The sequence below is a fragment of the Microcaecilia unicolor genome, chromosome 6 (assembly GCF_901765095.1).
Source record: "Microcaecilia unicolor chromosome 6, aMicUni1.1, whole genome shotgun sequence".
Classification (NCBI taxonomy): Eukaryota; Metazoa; Chordata; class Amphibia; order Gymnophiona; family Siphonopidae; genus Microcaecilia; species Microcaecilia unicolor.
In genome coordinates this window covers 212,780,164-212,803,570 of record NC_044036.1, presented here as the reverse complement: position 1 = coordinate 212,803,570, position 23,407 = coordinate 212,780,164, and the positions used below count along the sequence as shown (strand labels likewise).

The 23,407-nt window shown below is 43.9% G+C and overlaps 1 protein-coding gene across 1 annotated transcript in view; it reads left to right on the top strand.

Annotated features, from left to right (window-relative positions):
* The first annotated feature begins 15,401 nt into the window (after positions 1-15,401).
* Positions 15,402-23,407, top strand: part of LOC115472508 — a 42,607-nt gene continuing 34,601 nt past the window's right edge. The window contains exons 1-2 of the mRNA XM_030206798.1: positions 15,402-15,430; positions 22,532-23,195. Coding sequence (XP_030062658.1) covers positions 22,580-23,195 — 616 coding nt within the window. The 5' untranslated portion in view covers positions 15,402-15,430; positions 22,532-22,579. The remainder of the gene's footprint in view (positions 15,431-22,531; positions 23,196-23,407) is intronic.

Genomic DNA, 23,407 nt, shown 5'->3' with positions numbered 1-23,407 from the left:
AAAATAAGGTAGAGTGGCTAGAATCGAAACTAGAGGATTTGGAAAATCAAACTCGCCACAATAACCTCAGGCTAGTTGGGCTACCGGAGTCTATTAAAGACATCGACCTGCAGGTTTTCTTGGAGACCTGGCTGCCAAAGGTTTTAAACTTAAAATTGGCGGAGGGCCCATTGAAAATTGAGCGAGTGCACCGATTGGGGCCGGCTCACCCAGAAGATCTGTGCCCGAGGATTTTGATTCTCAAGCTTCTTCATTATGTGCAAAAGATGGAAATCATACAGGCTATGCGGATGATGCGAACACTAACTTATGAAAACAACCAAGTCTCTTGCTTTCAGGACTTTTCAGCGGCGCTAGCTGCACAACAACGTTTATTTTCCGAGACCTGTAAGTTGCTGTATGCAAGGAAAATACCTTTTGCTTTACTGTACCCAGCGCGGCTCAGAATTTCCCACAATAGTAAGACCAGGTTTTTCATTTCCGCCGAGGAGGCCTCAAAATATTCTATTCAATTGACCTCGGATCAGGTGATGGTCGTTGAGCCGGGTGCCACCTGAGGCGGGAGCTGGGCTCTTTCAGTAGCTTAGCCACTGAATTCAGGCATGAAGACAGGAGAATGAATCTCTGCACAGACTAATACTTTGGATTATGGATGTAATGGGCTCAAAAGTAGCAAGGAGCATTGTTTTAACGTTATGTTTGGAAGTGTCATGTTTTGTTTTGTTTTTTTGACCTGAAATGAAAGGTGCAGGACGAAATACCACACAGAACATTCCTCTGGATAACTGGTATAGGAGCCTCAAGAGCAGAAAGGAACATTGAGTGCAGCTTGTATCTGGAACTGTGCGTATCAAGTGGAGAACAAGAAACAGTTCTAAACAGAGTGGCTCTTCAGACCAATTTTTTTTTCTTTTCTTTCTGGAAGGAAAAATATTTGCAATGATATGCACCAATATACTGTTCTTGCTAAGTTTAATAAGGGTTATAATATTTCAGAGTAATAATGATGCGAGGGGGGAGGGGAAATGGAAAGAACTCAAGATCTGATTCTAAGTTAGAATTTCTTGTTTAGGAGGGGTAGGGAAAGGGGAAGAATGGTGAGGGAGGGAGGAGGGGAGGAGTGGCTGTGTTTTGGGAGGGGGATTTGTTTTGTTAGTGTTTGGTTTGATGGGGATGAAAGTCCATGATATAAGTCAATCCCTTTGGGTAGGATTGGGGAATATCGAGTGCTTGTGTTTTTGGCTGTGTGTGTGTGTGTGGGGGGGGGGGGTTGCCTAAGGGCTGGGGGGCACCCTTTCTCTCTTCAATTTGGTACTGTCTATGGTAATAAGAATATAATCTTTGAGGGCCCTGGGGTCACAAGTTTATATCCTGGAATTTGGGGGGGGATCTCCTCACCGATTAAACAAATGAAGGTGCTACAGGCTCTGAAACATCATAAAACAGATGTGGCGTTCCTGCAGGAGACCCATCTTTCCTCAGTAGAGCATGCTAAATTTCTGAAAGGGTGGGTGGGTCATTTGGTAGAGGCCCCGGCAGTGCAGAGGAGGGCAGGCGTACTGCTTCTTTTTTGCAGAGGACTAGATGTACAGATTAAGTCAGTCAAATGCTGCCCAGAGGGTAGATAGTGTTGGAGGGTTAACGATTAGTACTTTGTAATGTTTACACTCCTAATGTTTTTAACAAGAAGTTTTTTCATAGCTTAATTATTTTGGGAGGGATTTTAATACGGTTTTTGACCCTCAGATGGATAAATCCTCTTCCAGGTCCCAGAGCTTAAGTCTGTACTCTAGGGGCCTGCCTTTCCTCTGCAGTGCTTTAGATTTGATAGATGTTTGGTGGGTCCTGCACCCCACACTTAGAAATTATACACATCTCTCATGAGCGCATTTGATGTAGTCACGCATTGATTATTTTTTGATATCAAGTCCCCTTCTCTAAAATTACTACAGAAGAAATTGGCCCTTGTGAGGTTTCAGATCATGCCATCATATGGTTTCACTGGGAAAAAGGGGCGGGTATTAAGCAGAGAGAAAACTAGAGGTTCCCATTAGACCTTTATTGGGATGCGGGTTTTGGTGCTTTTCTCCGGGAGAGAGGGGAGGACTTTGTGTTCCATAATGGAGCTCATACCCACCAACATTGTCTTTTTTGGGAAACAGCTAAAGCAGTGCTGCGAGGGGAGATAATTTCCTATAGAGCCCATGCCCGGAAAATGAGAGATAAAGAAATTCTCTGTTTGGAGAAGGTAGTCTGAAAGCAGGGCCTCCATTATGGGGCCACCCAGTCAGTGGCTGCTAGAGAAGCCCTTTTGACTTCCCAGAGAGAGTTGAATGAGTTACTCCACCAGCGGGCAAGAAAGTCCCAACTGTATTACCGGTATAAGCTGTACCTTCATGGGAACAAGGCGGGGGCCCTGTTGGCACGAATACTCAAAAAAAAGAAAAGGACCTTCTAGGATAATGCAATTGCGAGACCCCAGAGGTGGTTGGATTAGATCAGTCGCAGAGATAGCGACGTATTTCAGGAAATATTATGAACGATTATATCAGGAGCCTGCAGACGCTATTCTAGATAGTGACTTATATTTAGATACTTTATCACTGCCCAAACTCTCATCCTTGCAGCGGGAATTTCTCAATGTCCCCATTACAGAGGGAGACCTGCTGCTGGCAATACAACAGAGCAAGTTCCACAAGGCACCAGGCCGAGATGGGTATAGTATGGAATTCTATAAGTTACTTTATGATCAGATGAAATCCCCCTTGCTAAACCTTTTTAATTCAATGGCAGTATCTGGGACCATGCTGGAGTCCTTTAAAGTTGCTAAAATGATAGTACTTTTGAAACCAGGGAGGACTCCGGAGGATCCGGGATCATATAGACCCATCTCTCTTCTCAATTGTGATGTGAAACTCTATGCAAAAAGTTTGGCGAATAGATTATCTCATGTGCTCCCTGGACTTGATTTCTCCTCCGCAAGTGGGATTTGTGAAGGGAAGGACGGTGGCTAGGAATATCAGATCTATTTTGGCTTCCTTGGAGGCAGTGGAATGGTCTTGAAGGCAATCTTTGCTGATAAGCTTTGATGCAGAGAAGGCCTTCGATCGAGTGGTATAGCAGTTTCTTTTTGCAGTCTTGAAAAAGGTTGGTATTGAGGTTTTTGGGGCGGCAGTAGGAGTGTTATATTCCGACCCAAAGGCTTTTATGTGGGTCAATGGGAAGAGGTCTTCGGTATTCCCCATATGTTGTGGCACAAGACAGGGTTGCCCGTTATCCCCATTGCTTTTTGTGCTTTCTCTGGATCCCCTCATTAGAGAAATCATTTCTCATCCAGAGATTTTTTGAGTACCCATTGGGCATTCCACCTTCAAGATATCAGCTTTTGCTGATGATCTCTTAGTGCATCTTACTAGACCCCATGGGTCTCTGGAAGCTGTTTTGTCCTTGTTTTATGAGTTCAGAGATTTTGTAGGTTTTAAATTAAATTTCTCCAAATCTCTAGCATTGGTGTCGATGGAGCAATTGAGACAGGAATGGGGAGAGGCATTTCCTTTTAAGTGGGCTCACAAATCTTTTACCTACCTGAGAATCAAGCTTATAATGAAGGTAGGGACTTTATAGCATTTAAATGTTTCTCGCTTGTTGGAGAATACTGTAGAACATTTGAAAAACTGGAGGACCCTCCCTTTTTCCCTCCATGGCAGAATACATTTATTTCGCATGATTGAACATCCGAGATGGCTTTATGCTTTTCAGATGCTGCCATTACGTATTTTGGCAAAGGATCTGGTCTTATTGCATAGACAGAAAATTCATTTGGGGAGGAGCTAAGCCCAAACTGTCCATACAGTTCATGTTAGGGTTTTGGCGAGAGGGGGGCATAGGCATTCCAAATTTACGTTGTTATAATCAAGCTTGTTTACTCCGTCATTTGGGCACTTGGCTACTAGATAGACAGGATTAAAATTCCTTGGAACTAGAAAAGAATCACTTTTGACCATGCCACTTGTATTTTTTTGCTGCAAGTCCCGAGCCAGGAGTTGCTGGCCCCTTTTAGAGCGAATGTACTGTTACGGCCCTTGAGGGAGGTCTGGAGATACCTGACTAGATATTGGGGAATAGCTTCGGAAGCCTCTGACCTGCTGCCCATTCAGAGGAGCATTGTTTTCCCCGGGCTCAGATAACCCAGTGTTTCGAAGATGGGAGGCCATGGGCATTACTAGACTGGAACATGTTCTGAATGTGAGAGGTTTGATGTTGAATCTTGGTGCATTGGTTGTGGGAATTGACTTTAGTAACATTTATGCGCACAACCAATTAGCTCATTATGTATGTACAATAGGAGGTGAGATTTTGGGAGCTAGACATAGCAAGCATGCGAGAGATTTCTTTGGTCTGGTCCTGGGGGATCATCTTTCGGTCTCAGGGTTGTATAAGGCACTCACGAGGTTAGCTCCTCGTAAGAATAAGGATAGTATCAGAAACCGTTGGGCTCAAGACTTAGAGAGGCCAGATCTTGTTCTAGATTTTGATCAGTTATTGGCCTGTATACCTTCACTGTCAATAAATGCAGATATCCTTGAATGCCAATATCGTATTTTGCACAGAGCATATTTGACTAAGGCTTTCAAGTCTTTAGGATGGGAGGGGAGGCAGACCCCCTGTGTTCAAAATGTGGAAGGCAGGCGGGATCCTTTTTTCACTCTCTCTGGGAATGTCCGATGATCCAGGCTTTCTGGACTGGGTTGATCAGCTTTTTGGAGGCGCTGTTGGGGATGAAAATCTCATTTTCTCCTCTCAGAATAATCCTAGAGAAGTACAAATTATTTGCTGTAGCAAGTAGAGGGGCTCAATTATTGGTGTGCAAGGCTTGTATATTGGGCAAACGTCTCATTCTGAGTGCATGGAAGAGTAATTCTCCACCAGAGTTTTGGCATTGGCGAAATAAATTACATGATCTCTTGCTAATGGAGTGCAGAATGGTTGGATCCTCCCCCCCGAAGAAGGGCTTTTCTGATAACTTGGGACCCGTACATACAATCTTTATCCCCAAGGGCTCGTAGCTTTATTCTAAATTCCCAATAAGAGTACTGTTATCCCCGTTTTTTTTTGGGGGGGGGGGATGGGTAGAGAAGAATGGGTGAGGGTCTTATAGTTTTGAACTGCATCTGGGAGTACTTGTCTACCATGTTTTGCACGTACAGTACATATAGGGGAAGGGTGGGTAATAAAGCTTGTGAAAAGCTTGATGACAGATTATTTCGTTTGGTCTTTACTGGGCACAGTTATGTATATGAATCTTCGTAAACATGTATATTTTTGAATATGTTTATTCTGAATTGTCATCAATAAAATTGTTGAAACACTAGATACTGCTAGTTCTAGTTGTTGACTCTTTCCATAGAATTGGTGCCTACAAGAAGTATATGAGACTGAGTATGCAACAAGGGGCAGTACTGAGAGCATGAGGGTGCTGTGGGATGGTAGAGGAGGAAAGATACATTATATTAAGGTACTGTTATGGGCTTTAAGGTGTTTTTTAATGTTGGGGTATTAATAGGCAGAGAAAACAAAGTTAATCACCTGTAGTAGGTGTTCTCTAAGGACAGCAAGATGACTATTTTTACATGTGGGTGACATCATCCTGAAGAAGCTCATGTGAGAGTGCTGCTCAACTTATTTAATTCAAGTTTTGGAAGCATTTTCCCAAGCATGCATCCATATTTCTGCCTGCCACCATCAAACAGGACCATGATATAGCTGATAGAATTCAACTCCAAGGGGAGGCTGTCCTTGGAGAGCTTATGCAACAGTTCAGTAATTTTATTTTCTCTGAGGAAATATAAGATGTTCATACATGTGTGAATACCTAGCTACCAGGCTATCTTAAACAAAAAATGGGGAAGAACAAGGCCCACAAAAGGCAGGGCACATAGGTTCTGAACAAGAACTATCAAGTTGCTATAACTGCATATATTGTATCAAATCCCCCCGCCTTTTTTTGGGAGGGGGAGGCAGCCTGAAACAGAAAGAAATGGGGATTAAGTTGGATTCTAGACCCCACATAGATTTAGGGTTGCCAACATTTTGCCCTGCTCCATGTTCTGCCCCCATGCTTTACCTACTGTTGCATCTTTCCCCTGCCCCATCCCTCTACAATCAACTGTCCACACTAGGGTTGTCATCTCAGAAGAAAAAGCTGCCACATGTATGTACATTTTATGATTATTTCACAAACTTTATGTAACTGTTGTCTCCCCACACAGTTCTGGGCACCAGCTAGCTTTTCAGGTCAGTACCCTAACCAGGGCCACAAACAAAGGTTTTATTCCACTGAGCTGGGCGTAGGCTGGGGCGTGTCCTGATCCTGGTAGGCCGTAAGGTTTTAAGTCACATTTTATTATTTCTTCTTTTATCAGCATACCTGCTTTGGCGGGCCATCTCCTGCACTCTCGCCAAAGCGGGAAAGTCTCTCGCTGAATTTTGCTGCTGCACCTTCTGTTGAGCAGCGGCAAGCACCACGCTGCTTCTTTCCACAGCCGGCATAATAACAAAAATAAGCGCGGGGTCGCAGCAGCCTTCAGGCATGCACTGTCAGCTCTGCTGTCCTCTGCCCCCGCTGACATCAATTTCTCGTTCTGGGGGCAGAGGACCGGCAGAGCCGACATTGCATGCTTGAAGGCGTCTGTGGCACCGCGCTTGTTTTTGTTCTTGTGTCAGCGCTGCGAGGGAGAGAGAAACATGGCTGGAAAGGGTAGGGGAGTGAGGATGCTGGAGGAGAGAGTGGAAAAGAGCAGGGGAGAGCCAGAGAGAAGATGCTGGATGGAAGAGGAATACAGAGAGAGAGAGAGAGAGAGAGCGAGAAAGAGAGAGAGATGAATAGCAAGATGGAGAGAGAAAGAGGAGACATGGGCAGGAGAGAGAGAGAGAGAAGCTGATGAGGAGAAACTGGGAGAGACCCTAGCTGTCAAATGGAGAAATGCTGGATGAAAGGAGGTAGAAAGAGGGAAAATGCTGGAAGGAGGGGGCAGAAAGAGGGAAAACGCTGGATGGAAGGGTAGGGAGGGAAAGAGGAAAGACATTGGAAGGATAGGGAGAGAGAGGACATGCTGAATGGAAAAGGGTCAAGAGAGAAAACTGTCTAGAAGGAAGGGGAAGATAGAAGGAGACAATGGATGGAAGGAGAGGGAGACAATGGATGGAAGGATTGGGAGAGGGTAATGGGTGGAAGGATGGAGAGAGAAAGAGGGATGACACTGGATGGAAGGGTAGGAGAGAAAGAGGGAAGGTGCTGGATGAATGTTAGGGAGAGAAAGAGGAGACGCTGGATGGAAGGATGCAGAGAGAGAGAGAGAGAGAGAGAGAGAGAGAGAGAGAGACACTGGAAAGATGGGGAGAGAAAGAAGGGAGATGCTGGATGGAAAGGGGGAGAGGATAGAGTTAGTGAAAGACTGGAGAATAAGAAGAAGGGGCATGGGGAGAACAAAAGTGAGGAAAAGCCATAGGTAGATGAAAAAGAGGGAAATTAAAGAATGGATAGTAAGAATGAATTAAATGTGGACAGAGAACGAGGCAGAAAAATAAATTGAAGAAACAAAGAAAAAGGAGAGAAAATGACAAATGATTCTTTGGAGCTAGTAATAGCTAATAGTCTGAGTATCTAAGAGGGTGTTGGCTATATTGAAAATACATTTGGTATCAAAAGGATCAGTTGAGATTAGATTTCCATAGTAGTTTATTTTAGTCTTTTTTTATATAGCCTTGGATCTGATTTCCAATGTAATTTGGAGCACACTGCCAGAAGCAGTGGGGGCTGCGCTCGACCGCCTAGGTTTCTGGAGGGCACTGGGGACGGACCTGTTCGGAGGAGCATGCCCCAAAGGCCCAACGTGGAATGCCTGAACACTTGTGACACGATATGGCCGGGGACCGTAGTGGACGTTGCCTGACTCTTCCTCTCCTCTCCCTCTCTGAGTTCCCCCCAATTACCTACCGTACATGTACCTCGTTCTGCCATGGTGTCACTTTGTGTTCATTCATGCCATGTGTTTGTTCGGACCGGGATTGGCTAACGCCATTAACGGTAAAATGTAAGCCACATTGAGCCTGCAAAAAAGTGGGAAAACGTGGGATACCCTGGCAAGAGAGTTAAGAGAAGACAGCAATGTGTTAGCTGTTTTAAGGAAGGATAATAAATGCAAATAAAACACAAAATAGAAAATAAGGTGATACCGTCATTGATTTTTAAAACACTTTTGATTATCCTTCAGAGACCAGCACTTCCTTCCTCAGGTCATGAGAGGATACCGTAACAGCATTATACTGTCCTGACCTGACCTGAGGCAGGAGGTTTTGGCCTCTGAAAGCTAATTGAAACGGATATTAGGCTATTAAATAAAATATTTTCAGAAATGGCTGTGGGATTGAGGTGTGTCAAGGGGCGGATCCATGTAGAGTAGGTGGAGTCAAGGCAGAGTGGGGCGGGGCTGGGAAGCATCTAGTAAAATCTCCCTCTCAAAAATTGGGACCCCTTGGCAGCTGAGTATCAGTCTGGAAGCAAATTAACTTCACTCTCACTCCAAAGAAACTCTCCACTCCAGGATTTGTATTTTATGCAAAACAGAACTTTACTGGAATGCTGCAACAGGCAAAGATCCAAACTTCGTACTTTCTTAATATCAAAAAATGTTTTTTGTATCCAATCAGTTTTTGGGGGGGCCAGTCCAAGACTCTTGATTTGAATCTTATCTACTTAATTAATAGTCTCTTTATAAATCCTAGGATATTTGCATATTTACAGCACCACCAGACCTCTAATACCTATCCTTCTGGCAGAACAATCCAACGCTGTGCTTCCACAGCAAGCTGTCCCGCTGGGCTTTTACGCAGCCACAGGACCCACTAAGAACCAGATCTCCCTGTCTGTCCTTCCTCCAGAGATGCACTTCCACAAGTTGTTGCTCTGGCACTGAACAGGATCTTTCCTGTTCTGCTCCCGGGCTGGGTTAACCCTTTCTCAGAGGCGTAGCCAGGTTTTGACATCAGGGGGTGCAAACTTTTGTAAATTAGGCGCTAGTCAGTGTCGGACAGGCGCCAGTGCCGGTATTGTCGCTTAGGTGCAGTGACTGTGGCCGGCAATAATTAACACAGGCTGCTTCTGCTGCATCCCACCTACAAGGAACCTGGAAGTTACATCAGGAGACGGGTGGTAGCAGAGGTCCCAAGACCAGCCAGAGAAGGCAGCCTGTCTTCTTAACTACAAGTAAAATTATTCAAATTGGGACCATCTCCTCAGGAACACTCGTTCCACTAGCAGAAACTTTGTTTAAATCAGATGGGGTTTTGTTTGTGTGGTGACTGTACAGGATGTGGAGCCCATTAGTCCTGAGCATTTTTATTTTTGGTGACAAGGGTCACCAAAGGCAGCCCTTGCCCTACAGCCTACTTTCAAATACAGCCTGACAGTTTATGAAATAACACCAACAACACACTAAAGACACTAAAACCTATACAGAAAATGAACCACACCATATTCACCTATGAAAAGCTGGTACTATAAATATTACACTGGGTCCTAGAGCACCAATATACCTGCACTACAAATACTATATATGGAGCTCTAGAACACCAACACATTTACTACTGGTAAAACAGAACAAGTGAGACTGCTAAAGAGTTCTACGCAGAAACTACTTGCCCACAGAATACCACACCTTGGTCACGTACCAAATATAGAACAAGGGATCACTTCAGAAATATAAAGCTAAAAATTGAATTGGGAACCCCAAGAAATCAAACTAGGCATGTTGCATAACATGGGAGAAATGAGAACACAAATGTATTTTTTCTTGTACTGAAAAAAAAAATTACAAAAGACATCTGTGATGCACATTTCCCAAAGCTAACATATTCCACCAAATACATTCAAAATAAAACACTTTTTTCTACCTTTGTTGTCTAGGTATTTTATTTTTTCAAGCATGTTGGCCCCAGTTTCTTTTCTGTTTTTCTGTCTGTTTTCTGCTGCCTTTCCAGTAGGTACGGTCCATTTGTCCTTTCTCCATTTCCTTCTTATCTTCTTCTATTCCCTCACAATATCTGTCTCTGACACATTTCTTCTTTCTCTGTTTTCTGTCTCTCCTCTCAGATTTTATCTTCTCACTCTTCAGTCCTCCACCTATATTTCACTTACCAGTACCTATCAACTTACCAGTACCTATCAACTTTCCATATTTTCCTCTCACCCCTACCTCTTCTGTCTCACTTCTTCCCTAACCTTCTTTTCTCACTCACTCCCCATTATACAATTTTACCCTCTGTACTTACCATCCTCCTCTCACTCATCTCTCCTTGAGAACCTTTATTGTCTCTGCCCACATTGTTCCACCATGCCAATATCTCCCCTCCCTCCCTCTCCCTTCTTGTACCCTTGTAGCCCAGCATCTCCTTGACCCCTCAACCCTTCTCTCTCCTCCACCCCTATGGTCTAGCAGTTCCCTATCCCCTCTATTTGTTCCCTCCACCCGTATGGTCCAGCAATTCCCTATCCCCTCTCTCCACCTTTCCTCCTTATTGTGCCAGGAGACATGGCTACACAAATTCCCAATGCCATGTGCCTTCCAGGTTGTATAGACAGCACACTGCACACCAGAAATGAAAGCCTGCTGAGTGTACACAATCCAGGAAGGAACCAAGCTATCAGGGTTTGTGTAGCTGCATCTCTCCCCTTCTCCTATGGTCTGCTATCTTCCACTTCTCTTCCCGCTTTCCATCTTTATAACACCAGGCTTCCCAAAGCAGATTACAATAGTTAACATAAAGTTGAATCCATCAGGAAACAGGATATCCTCACTGAAATTTGGTCAACTGTATTATATTGAACAGTGTAGAAAAATTAGCACAAAATAGAGTTTTAGTGCTGTTTCTACCAGCTACAATAATTTGTAAAGCTATTTTAGTGATATTCAATTGTCATTTCATGATATTTATATCTACATATGGGAAGCTTTCAACTAAGTTAAACTAAAATAAAAAATATTTTGTCCTCCCCCTTTTCAGGCACTGCCTATCCAACTGGAACAGCTTAAACGTTTTAGGATGGACCATGCATAGGCAGTCCCTTACTTCTAATCATTTTTTGCTATTGTTTTGGGTCAAAAGGCTAGATAGCCTCACCCATTCTCCTGTTTTGTCTAACCTCCTTGTCTTCGACCCCCCTCCCTGAGTCCAGCACCCTCCCCTCTCTCTCCCTGCTGCCACCATCAATTCCCCTCCCTGAGTCCACCCCAGCCCCCACACACACACAGTCAGCCAGCCAGCACAGCGCACCGCGGTCCCTTACTCCACACAGAGTCAAGAAGAGCTCAGCTGAAGCTGAGGCCAAGAGAGGCTCCGCGCGATGCGTCTGAACGTGGAACAGCTGGGCTCAGAGGAGTAAGTGAAATCTGCATTCATTGGTACGCTGGTGCCAAACACCGCACCGACCGGCACTGTGCCCGAGGGAGACGGATGACCCCGCCCGCTCTGGGCCTGAGGAGGAAGACTCTGCCTCTGCAGTCTTCTGCCCCACAGTGCTGGCTGCTGAAAGTTGGAGTCGGGTCGTCGTCGAGAAAGGTGTCACTCACGATCTGGCAGCGGGAAGGCAGCAGCAGTGCATGCGCATAGGTGCCTTTATTTTTAGAAATCCATTTGGGGGAGTGACCGCTCCCCCTGCGCCCCACCTAGCTATGCCACTGCCCTTTCTACCCATCCATAGCACTTCTCACCAATTAATGCTCCTGTTGGCAAAAACCTCCTCTTTAATCAGCCTTAGGTTATTGCACCTATCCAGGACAGCCCCCTTTCCTCATGAGTCCTGGTGGGGGTGAAGGCAACCAAAGACCATGTGATTGCTAATTCTATTACTTTTATAACTTCCCAACTCCACTCCAGTTATGACATCCATTGTCACTCCTCCTTTGGGCTGGGCTCTACTCCCACCCACCATACTGTTCTCCCTCCCCCACCCAGTGAACCTGGAGAGTTCTACAGCAGTCTAGTAATCCCCTGAGGAAATTTCCAACCCCAGTTTACCAGGAGATTACATTTACATAACAGCAGCTCCAGTAACTAAACTGTACAACAAACACATTCCAGACTTACATGCTATAGAAAAACTGTTATAATAAAGTAGCACTATTGTCCAGAACAGGGCAGAGGAATAGCCAAATGGTCAAAGCAGCAGGCTAGGAATTCAAGGGCCCAAGTTTAAGTACCATAGCATCTTCTTCTGGTCTTAGGTAAGCCACTTTACCCTCCATTGCCTTGGAATGGCCAGGGGTGGCACTGGCAACCTCACCCAATTGAGGGTCTGCCATCAAAACCATCACACTTACAGCAGTTCTATAAGCCTTTCACAGCTTGCTGCTTGTAGGCAGCAGGGACTAGAGTGATAGAATGCCCAGGACTCAAATAGCAACAACCCTACCCATAGAAAGGGCACCACCCTAATTTCCTGCTAAAAAAAAATAAACCAGAACAAGTCCAACTGCTACAGATCCCTACATAGAAACTAAACGTTAGCAGAATACCTCACAGAAACTACATGCTAGCAGAATATTATACCTTGGTCATATGCACAAAATACAAACAGACACTCAACAAATATGAAACAAGGGACCACACATCAGTGGGAAAACTCATTAAGTCAGAGTCTTCATATATAGCAATAGTAGAGGAATAGAAATTGAAATGCAAGATAGAGATACATATTTGTCAAAGCTGACATATTCTAATCGATAAATTCAAAATAAAATATTTTTCTGCCTTTATTGTCTGAACATTTATTTTTCCATCTGCTTTGGTTCCAGTGTCCCTTTTCTGCTTTTCTCTGTTTTCTTTCTAATTCTGTTGTCAGGGTATCCTGTCCATTTCACATTTCTCATTCCATGCCCACCATACATCTTCCCTGCTGTGTCTCCTTTTAATTCTGTCCAGCATCTTCCCTCTGTGTCCCTGTCTTTTCCAACCCCCACCCCCATTCTGCATGCCTTCTCAGTGTACTTATCTCTCCTCCTTTGTCCAACATTGCCCTAAGTGTTCCTATGCTCCCTCCAAGCATAACATCCTTTCTCTGTGTCCCTATCTCATTCATAGTCAAGCTTATCGCCTCTCTCTTCCCCTCCTCTTGCACCCCCCCCCCCAACCTGCAGCCAGAATTTGTCCTCTGTCCATCTCTCCTCCCCAGTCCAGCTTCTATCTCCCTCCCTGCGTCGATGCAGCATCTCTCCTCTCATCTCCCATCTGGTCTCTGTTTCTTTTCCCTCTGCTTTCTCCCCCTGTGGATACTGCATCCCTCTACCCTCCCCCAGAGCTGTGTGCAGGTCTTGGATCTCCTCCTCCCCCTCTCCCCTTCTCCCTCTCATGCAACTCTGGCACCTCCCCTTTCCTCTCCCCCTGTGCAACTCTTAGACCAGCATCTCTCTCCCTTCCCCTTAGTTGTGTGCAGGACTGGGATCTCCCCCTCCCCTTCTCTCTCTCATGCAACTATGGCACTACCCCCCTTTCCCCTCTGGCATCTCCCTCACTCCCCCTGTGCAACTCTGGCATCTATCTCTCCCTTTCCTCCTCACACCCTCAAATTTTCAAATGCAGTAATTGCCAGCAACAACACACACTGCTTACATGAGCCTTGGAGCTTGAAGGCCCTCAAAAATATCTAGCCAGATAAAAGGTTGGGGATGGTTTCCTTAGACACCATCATTCTCTTGATCCAAGAAGGGGATTGGCTATGCTCTCTGGACTTCAGGAAGGTATATACTCACATTCATATCCATGTCACAGGAAGTAAATTCATACCAAAGAGCTTTAACTCAGGCAGAGAACATTTATTTTTCTAAATTAGTTGGTATGATAATCTAAGCACTAAATGGCTTGTTACAATAGTTCAAAGTCTGTTTGATGTTGAGCAAGTGACCATTACATCTTCTGTTCCTTTGGTAGATCAATTGGCCCAGTTTTTTAGGAACAAGATACTTAATGTAAGAGCTCAATTTAATGGTAGCCAGTTGGTGGAATTCCCAAATTTTAAATTTAGTGCTGACAGGATTCCGGTAGATATGATCTGGCATGATTTGCAAGGTTAGTTGGAAGATATGAATCAATTAATAAATTTGCTAAATCACATTGCCAATTGAACTTTTGTCCTTTGTAACATACATAGTAACATAGTAGATGACAGCAGAAAAAGACCTGCATGGTCCATCCAGTCTGCCCAACAAGATAAACTCATATGTGTATACCTTACCTTGATTTGTACCTGCCTTTTTCAGGGCACAGACCGTACAAGTCTGCCCAGCAGTATTTCCCGCCTCCCAACCACCAGTCCCGCCTCCCATCACCGGCTCTGGCACGGACCATATAAGTCTGCCCTCCACTATCCTCGCCTCCCAACCACCAACCTCTCTTCCCCCACCTGCTCCGCCACCCAATTTCGGCTAAGCTTCTGAGGATCCATTCCTACTGCACAGGATTCCTTTATGCATATCCCACGCGTGTTTGAATTCCGTTACCGTTTTCATCTCCACCACCTCCCGCGGGAGGGCATTCCAAGTGTCAGTTGTTGTCAGACATAGGACAGGAAGGAGGTGCTGTCAGAGGCTCTGAGGAAAGGGAGCCAGGCCTGGTCCCTTCCCCAGCTAGGCGGAGGGGTCCTGGGGAGAGAGGCCCAGGAAACTCCCAGGCTATGGGGCCTACAAGGCCGAAGGATCTGAAGGCCCGGCGGAGTAGCTCTCAGCCAGCCCCTCCTCCAGCACGAAGGGAGCGTAGTCCCCTGGACCGTAAAGCTTCCAGGGCCAGGGAGGATTGTGGATCTGGCGCCTCCTCCATGACCCAGCGGCGTCCAGGTAAGGAGCCTGAAGATCATGGGGGAGGAAGGAGGAAGGTTGAGGCCCTAAAGGTGCAGACCCAGAAGGAGCAAGGACAAGAAGGAATGGAGGTGGGGCAGGAGGCCCAGTTGGGATTTGAGGAAGCCGGCAGTGAAGAAGAGTGGTCAGAAGAAGGGGAGGAGGCCGGTGAGTGGGAGAAGATGGACCCAGGACAGTGTGCCAGAGAAACGGTGGAGCGGGTGAGGCACATCAAGTCTCTGGAGAAGGAAATAGAGGAGCTGGGGAAACGGTTGAAAATGACTAAAGCCATGAGTAGGCTTGCCCCAGCAGAGCATGGTCAAAAGTATAAGACGGAAGAAAAGCGCTTAACAAAGTTGCTGAAACAGAAGGAAAAAAGAATTGCTTGTTTTAAAACAGGCTCTGCAAATCCCTTGAGGGAGGTTTATGAGAATCAAGAGAGGATGCAGGCTGGTACATCTAAAACTAGGAGCCAGGAGGTTTTTTCCCCAGCACAGGAATCTACCAGTTTAAGCTCAGGAACATTGTTTCACAAAAGGCAGTTGGTAACTGTTGCAAAATAACTCTCCTCTCGTGTGTCTGGGCAAAAAACTCTTTATTTGGGAGTCAATCCCCTTCTTATATACTCTATGAATATTCATGGATATTACATGTATTATCATTACTATTGGTTACATTTTGCTTACACAACCATGATCATGCATTGCTTACAAGAACAACTCTACATGAACAGCTCGTGAACCTGCTCAGGAATGTACAAACATCACCTGCTATTCTGCTACTTTCTCAGGAAAGAACAAAAACATCACATGCTAGATTCTCAGGAATATACAAAACATCATCTGCTGCCTGTATCCAAATACATTCTATCTACATCTCCACCTTTTTTTTTTTTTTTTTTTTTTTAATGAAATCTCCGTGGTGTGCCAGCTGGAGATGGAGGTGGAGATGTTTGTAATAGCTTATAAACATATTGAGCAGAGTGACGTGTTGGAGCGAATGGACGAGGAAAACATAAAGAAAAAAGGTTAGGAATGCATTGTATACAACAGCAAAAAATAGTGAAAACAAAAATACCAATGACTAAATACTGGATAATAGGGCGGAGCCAGGTCCAAGGGATCCATTGCCACAATTGATCCCATACATCAGAGAGTAGGTTATTATGAATAGTAATATGAGTAGTTAAATTCCGTAGGAAAGCTAATTGTTTGTCAATGGCCTTTGAATTGTCAGATAAATTAAAACAGCACATGTCCTGAAACTCTTCGCAACCATGATGGTTAAGTAATAAAAGATAATCAATGGCTGCTCGATTTTGTAAAACTCCATGACGTAATTGCTGTTGCTCAGCATTAAGTAAACTAATAGCAGTGGAGGTTGCATTGATTGATTTAATTGCCCAACAGGCTAATTCACGAATATTTTTTGCATTTGCCGCTGCCAATGCAGGGACACCTATTAATGAAAATGCAAGTGCCAGATATTCAGTTTGACTCAGAAATTTAACATTATCATTGCAATTGGCAGCAAGGGTCATACGCTTGGATCGCATATGTGAGGAGTTAGAAAATAAAATATGTTTACTGGGAAGTACCATAGTGAGTCGACTTAGACAGCATGTAGTACCATCAGATATATTAGCTGGAATATAATTAAAGGTATACATTCCACATGACCAAAACCAGCCAGGGGGTAAATGAGTAAATTTATAAATATATGAAACATTTTCGTAGGAGCTACAATTTAACAAAGTTGGTCCAAAATTAACACAATTTGATCGGGTACAATTAACCATACGAGCACATGTCATATTGATACTAGCTATTTGATTGGTTCTCACATGCATTGCCAAAGTAGGCGGCAACAGGGTTTGTGTTCCCCAATTATGGTATTCATAAGAAGCATTTCGATAGGATGAATTAACAGGAATCTGTGAATAAAACCAAGTATCATTTTGCATATCTTTAGGATCATGACATACTGGAATCAGGCAAGTTGCCAAAACTTCTCCAACTGCCTTTTGATGAGAAAGACAGAAATCAGTTTGGTTCAGTGAAATTGCAAACGCTTCCCAAATATTTTTTGTGGGAAGTAATTGTGACTGTCCACAAGGTATGTACAAACAACAACACAGTAGAAGCAATGTAATGGAATTAGCATTAAGCGCTGCAATAATAGCCACTACGAAGTTATCATCAGTCTTTTCAATATGAGCTTTTTCTAAAGTCTCTGTAGCTTGTTGACTCAAGGCTTTAATTTGTCCCCAAGTAACAGGAGCATTAGGTTGACGAGTCACTGACCGTTTGCGTGTTTGCATCTGCGGTCCTTGAAGGGTGAGTGTGAAATTGGGAATTGGGTTGTGAAGACCTTGATGCCACGACATGAGGTTTCACCCACTTTGCTGGAATCCACACCGGGCCAGAATCTGTTTGAACAGCAGCGTAACCACGACCCCAGGTAAGGAGAGGCACAGGGGAACTCCACTGATCAGAAGGTAGTTGTCGGTATATGACCAAAGGACGAGATAAAGGTGGGGCAGGAGTACGAAAATGTTGTTCAAATCTGGAAGAAAAAGTTTTTGTAGCAGGATTATTGATGAGATTGAGATGATTCAGTGTGTAAAGGATTTGTGCTAAGCATTCATCAATGCTTACTCTATGACGGAGAATACCGTCTTTTTTTGTAGTCAGATTACTTAAAGCAGTTTTCAGTGTGCGATTAGCACGTTCAACAATAGCTTGACCAGTGGAGTTATAGGGGATACCAAAAAGGTGCTCAATATGCCAGAGGGTCAGGAACTCCTGTAAGGAGGTGGAAGTATAAGCAGGGGCATTGTCTGTCTTGAGAGTTTTAGGAACACCCATGACCGCAAAAGCTTGGAGAAGATGAGAGCGGACATGAGATGTAGTTTCCCCTTTTTGTGCAGTGACCCACAAAAATCCAGAATGAGTATCAACAACCACATGAAGCTTAGACCATTGACCAAAAGGGGGAAAGTGAGTAACGTCCATTTGCCAGAGGCTATTAACTTCCAGACCACGAGGATTAACTCCAGGAAAAAAGGTAGTAGGAGCTGAAAAGGAACATTGTGGACAATTTTTGATAATAGCTCTAGCTTCTTCTAAAGAAATTTGAAACTGGCGAGCTAGGCTAGGTGCATTTTGATGATGAAGTTCATGACTGCAGTGTGCTGTGGAGAAAAAATGAAGATGGCGATCCGCTCGAGCATTCCCTTCAGACAGACCACCAGGAAAAGGTTGATGACTGCGGATATGACCTATAAAGAGAGAAGAAAGGCGATTCTCCAAGTAACCTTGGAGGGTTAACAGTAAAGCATAAAAAGAGGCATCCATTTTGAATGATACATAACTGTCGGGCATGCGACGGACAAGATTAGCACAATATTGACTGTCAACAATAAGATTCAGTGGTTGATCTGAAAATAAAGAAAGAGCCAGGATGATGGCAGCAAGCTCTGAACGTTGAGCAGAGGTTTGTGGAGAGGTAAATTTGACGTGCCATTTGTTCAGATTGTACCAAGTAACCACCCCACGAGTGGGACTACCATCTGTAAAGACGGTGAGAGCAGTAGGGAGTGGACGTAAAGAAATGGGATCATGAAGAGTGATTGGCAAAATGGATGTGCCCTGTATGCGAGGGTCTTTAGGATAGTGGCAATCTATAATACCAACATAAGTGGCTAAAATAAATTGCAAGTCGTCGGAGAACTGAATCATTTTTTCCCACTGCCACAAAGAATGAGGAATGATGAGTTTAAGAATGTCGAAACCAGTCATGAATGTTGCTCGCTCTCGAGCTTTAGTAATCAGCAAGGCTAGTTGCTGGGGCCATTGTGTAATAGTAGAATGGAGAGTATTCTGTAAATAGACCCATTCTATCAATTTCGGAGGAGTTGTATCTTGATATAAGACACCAAACGGTTGTCGGTGGGTGGGGTCTTTGAGAACGCAAAAACAAAAAAGGGCAAATGCATCTCGTCTATCTGTCCATTTTGTTTGTAAGATTTGATCCAATTGTGACAGAATTGTTTGTTGCGATGCAGTGAGTGTAATTAATTCAGCAGGTGTTTTATGACCTTTTAATGCGAGAAACAGGGGTTGTAAAAATTCTGTAGGAAGTTTCAAGTAGGGACGTAACCAATTGAGATTTCCTAAAATCTCTTGTAATTGATGTAATGTCGTGGGAGACTGTAAATTGAGATGAGGAGCGACAGGTTGGGCTGCAGCTTTAGTCATACGGAAACCTAGATATAAATAGGGTTCCTTTTCTTGAACCTTCTCTGAGGCAATTGTTAATCCTGAGGAGGCCAAGATAGAAATTAAAGTAGATTTCCAAGAAGGGGGAAGAGTTATCCCTGCAATTAGTATATCATCCATATAATGATATACCAAAAGTTGAGGGAAATAGGCACGAAATGGTTGCAAGGCTTGATGAACATAGTATTGACAAATAGTGGGTGAATTTAACATTCCCTGGGGCAAAACTTTCCAACAATACCTAGTAGTAGGGTGTGCATTATTGTAAACAGGTACAGTAAAAGCAAAGTATTTATAATCTTTTTCCTGGAGAGGAATTGAAAAAAAACAATCCTTCAGATCTATAATAGCTAATTGATAATCATAAGGAATCAAATTAGGATTTGGAATACCACATTGTAACGGGCCCATTGGTTCTAAAATCGCATTAATAGCTCGTAGGTCATGTAAAAATCTCCATTTTCCGGATTTTTTCTTGATCACAAATACCGGAGTATTATATGGAGAATTGGTAGGCTCAATGTGATTTAATTGTAATTGTTCTTCCACCAATTGATGTAAAATCAACAGTTTTTCTCTGGTAATCGGCCACTGCTCTACCCAAACAGGTTTGTCAGTTTTCCATTCCAAAGGAAGAGAAAAAGACATATTTATGAACTGTTAATCAGGTAGGATCAATGATGCATCTAATTGTTCCAAAAGGTCACGACCCCATAAATTAAAGGGTACTTGTAAAATACAGGGCTTAATATGTCCTAGAACCTTGGTATCGTTAGGATATGTAATAGATAACCATTGAGAACTTTGGGAGGCTGACTGAGTTCCCCCTATTCCTGTCACATGTGAAGTATCTTCAATGGGCCATTCCACAGGCCATTGTTTATAAGCTATGACAGAAACATCCGCCCCGGTATCTAATATACCAACAAAGGGCTTTTGTTGCAATAAAAATTGAGCAGTGGGTCGTGCATTAGAAACCGGTTTTAAAACTGCACTTACCTGTCGCGTAGATCCAAAGCCCCCTGTACGAGAGACAGTAGAAGGAATAGGTGCTGTAAAATATGGTAAAATAATTAATTGTGCCCACGAGTCCCCGGGAGAAATTGTTAAAGGTGATGAGGACCATACTTGAATTTTAACAATGCCTGTGTAATCAGCATCAATAACTCCAGGGATAACATGAATACCTGCCTTCGATGCAGAGGAGCGAGGTAATACTAAACCTACAGTAGCCGCTGGAATGGGTCCTTTAAAGGTAGTATTATATACCAGAACTTCATGAGGTAAGATGGCAGTTTTACATTCCGCTGCAATAAGGTCAATTCCTGCACTACCTTGTGTAGCAGTAGTACTATGAGCAAAAGACCCTTGCACTCCCTTTGGACCGAGGTTAGGAGTTAACCCGGAGCAAAGTTTTTTGGGGGTGGCGGTGTGGAATTAATTGGATTAGAGCGACATTGATTGGCCCAATGATATCCTTTTTGACATCGAGGACATTTTCGAGAAGGTCGAGAAGGTCCTTTTGCAAAGTTGGCACCCCCTCCTGGGGCTCTACACTGAGCTCGAAAATGTCCTGGTTTCTTACAATTAAAACACGTCCCCTGTGGCTTATTACCTTTTTGTATAGCTCCTGCTAACAAATTCATAGAATAACCATGAGTCCCCACATCTGCACATGCGCTCAATAAATCTGCTAAAGTAATTCCTGGGCGATGAGCTACAGTCTGCAATGCCTTTTTGCAATCTGAATTTGCATTTTCTTGGGCTAATTTAATCAATAACTCTGTTTGCGCATCAAGATTATCAATTTGCCTAGTTACAGCTTCCTGCAATCGATTAACAAATTGAAGGTAAGATTCGGTTGCACCCTGTTTAATTGATGCAAAAGATTTTGTTGGTTTATTCCCTTCTGGTGTTCTTTTAAATGCTCGCAAGATACAAGTGCCTATGGCTTGAAAACAGGTATCGTTTTGTTGAATTTGCATATCAAGGGTTGAAAATGGTCCCGATCCATAAATTTGATCAGGCACCAAATTAGTCCCAGTGATAAGTTGTGCTGCTTGCTTATATTCATTATCCCACACTACATATTGCGCAGGAGTTAACAGCATACGGAAAAGGTCTTTCCAATCTTTTGGAGTCATTAAGTAACCGTTACTAATCCCTTCTATCATGCCTTGAACAAATGAACTTTTAAACCTGATTCTACGATAGCTCTACGTAATTCTCTCAAAACTTGATAAGGTAGAGCAGTCCATTCTGCATGATGTGTTTCGTTCCCTGCCTCTATTGTTGTAGTTCTAGTAACTGGGTATAAATTAGGATTAGGTTCCGAATTATCCCATAGATCATCGTTCCAAATGAATTCACCATTTTTTCGTGCTTGCTGTATACCTAATTGAATTAAACTAGGTCGTTCTACGCTCTTTGGTGTTTTGGTAATAATAACGCTATCATTAGCGTTGTTGTTTTGGATATTTTCAATTGGTTTATTAGGGGTAGTAGTAGTAAAGTCAGGAGTTTTGTTTTGCTCTTCCCTTCCCATATCGGTGGCCAGCCGACAAGAAGGAGGAGAAGGTGTAGGTCCAAGAGTCGCGGGAGGTAAAAGAGACCAGGTCTTGCCTGGCAATTTGTTGGATATATTTTCGTTAGTAATGCCTGTCAATCCAGAAGAGAGAATTACTATAGTAGAATATATCTCTCTCCAAGTCAATAATATAGGAGTCGAAACTCTAGGCTCTAAACGAAACTGCTGCCCTATCTTTTCCCATGTTTGAGGATCGAATGATCCCTTCTCTGGATACCAGGGACATTGACAAACTATTTCCTCAATTAAACGCTCTATATCTTTAAGAGTTATTGGATTTCGGGAGGAACCATATCTTTGCGTTATAGTATATAGCTCCTGTGCATGTTGTTTATGTGATGATGTTAAATTTCCCCCCATACTTACAGTGTTCCGTAGAAGGAATGGCGCGCTGACTGTTCCAGTCGTAGTAAGTACGTCACGTTTTCACCGATCACGTCGGGGATCACCAGATGTTGCAAAATAACTCTCCTCTCGTGTGTCTGGGCAAAAAACTCTTTATTTGGGAGTCAATCCCCTTCTTATATACTCTATGAATATTCATGGATATTACATGTATTATCATTACTATTGGTTACATTTTGCTTACACAACCATGATCATGCATTGCTTACAAGAACAACTCTACATGAACAGCTCGTGAACCTGCTCAGGAATGTACAAACATCACCTGCTATTCTGCTACTTTCTCAGGAAAGAACAAAAACATCACATGCTAGATTCTCAGGAATATACAAAACATCATCTGCTGCCTGTATCCAAATACATTCTATCTACAGGTAACAGAGATTGTACAAAGTCCAAACAGTCAAAGTACATTGCAAACTATGAAAGCCCTGATGAGCCCAAGGGAAGAGGGAGTACTCAGGTTGGATACAGCTCCAGGAGAAGGGGGAGGGGCGGATTGTTTGGCCTCAGGTATTCCGGTAGAACAGAAAGGAAAAGACACAAAGTTACAACACTTTCATATTATTGAAACGGATGGAGACAGGTTTTCCACCCAGGACACTTTTTCAGTACCCACTAGTGGGGAAGAAGAACAGGGTGTGGAAAAAAGTATTGAACTTACCTGTGTGGAGAGATTGCAAGAGAAGCAAAAACCAGCAGGCTTCCAACTGCAGGAGCACTCCAAAGGTGCTCTGATTGAGGCAGCAGTTTCTGGTGATCAATTATCATCAGCTGTGCAGCTTGGCTCAGAGCAGGTCTGCCCGCGAGGTCAGGACGGACAGGAGGAAGAATCAGGAGAGATCTCTGTTCAATCTGCAGCCAAGTTTGCAGGGGACCTGCTAGGGTATGGTGCCCAGGACATAGAGAATCAGCAGGAGAAAGAGGAACTGGAACAGGAGTTGCATGGAATGGAGCAGGACATTGGACCAATTGCTCAGACCAGAGTAAGCTCTGAAAGTGCACTAATTGCTAAAGCTCCTGATGTCCCAGTTGAAGGTCTGGGTTTGAACTGGTTGAGGGGGGCTGTGTGCGAGGGGAGGGTGGGGGGCGGGGGGAGGGTCTTGGTCAAGAGAGGGGTATGCTTTCTTGTCGGCAGGTGGGGGAGGGGGATGTGGGGAGCCGAGATTCGGAGGAAGGGAAGAAGGGTATGGGAGAAGTGAGGGGGGCGGGGGAGGGGCAGGGTGCTCTTTCCTTTGCGGCGGTGGTGA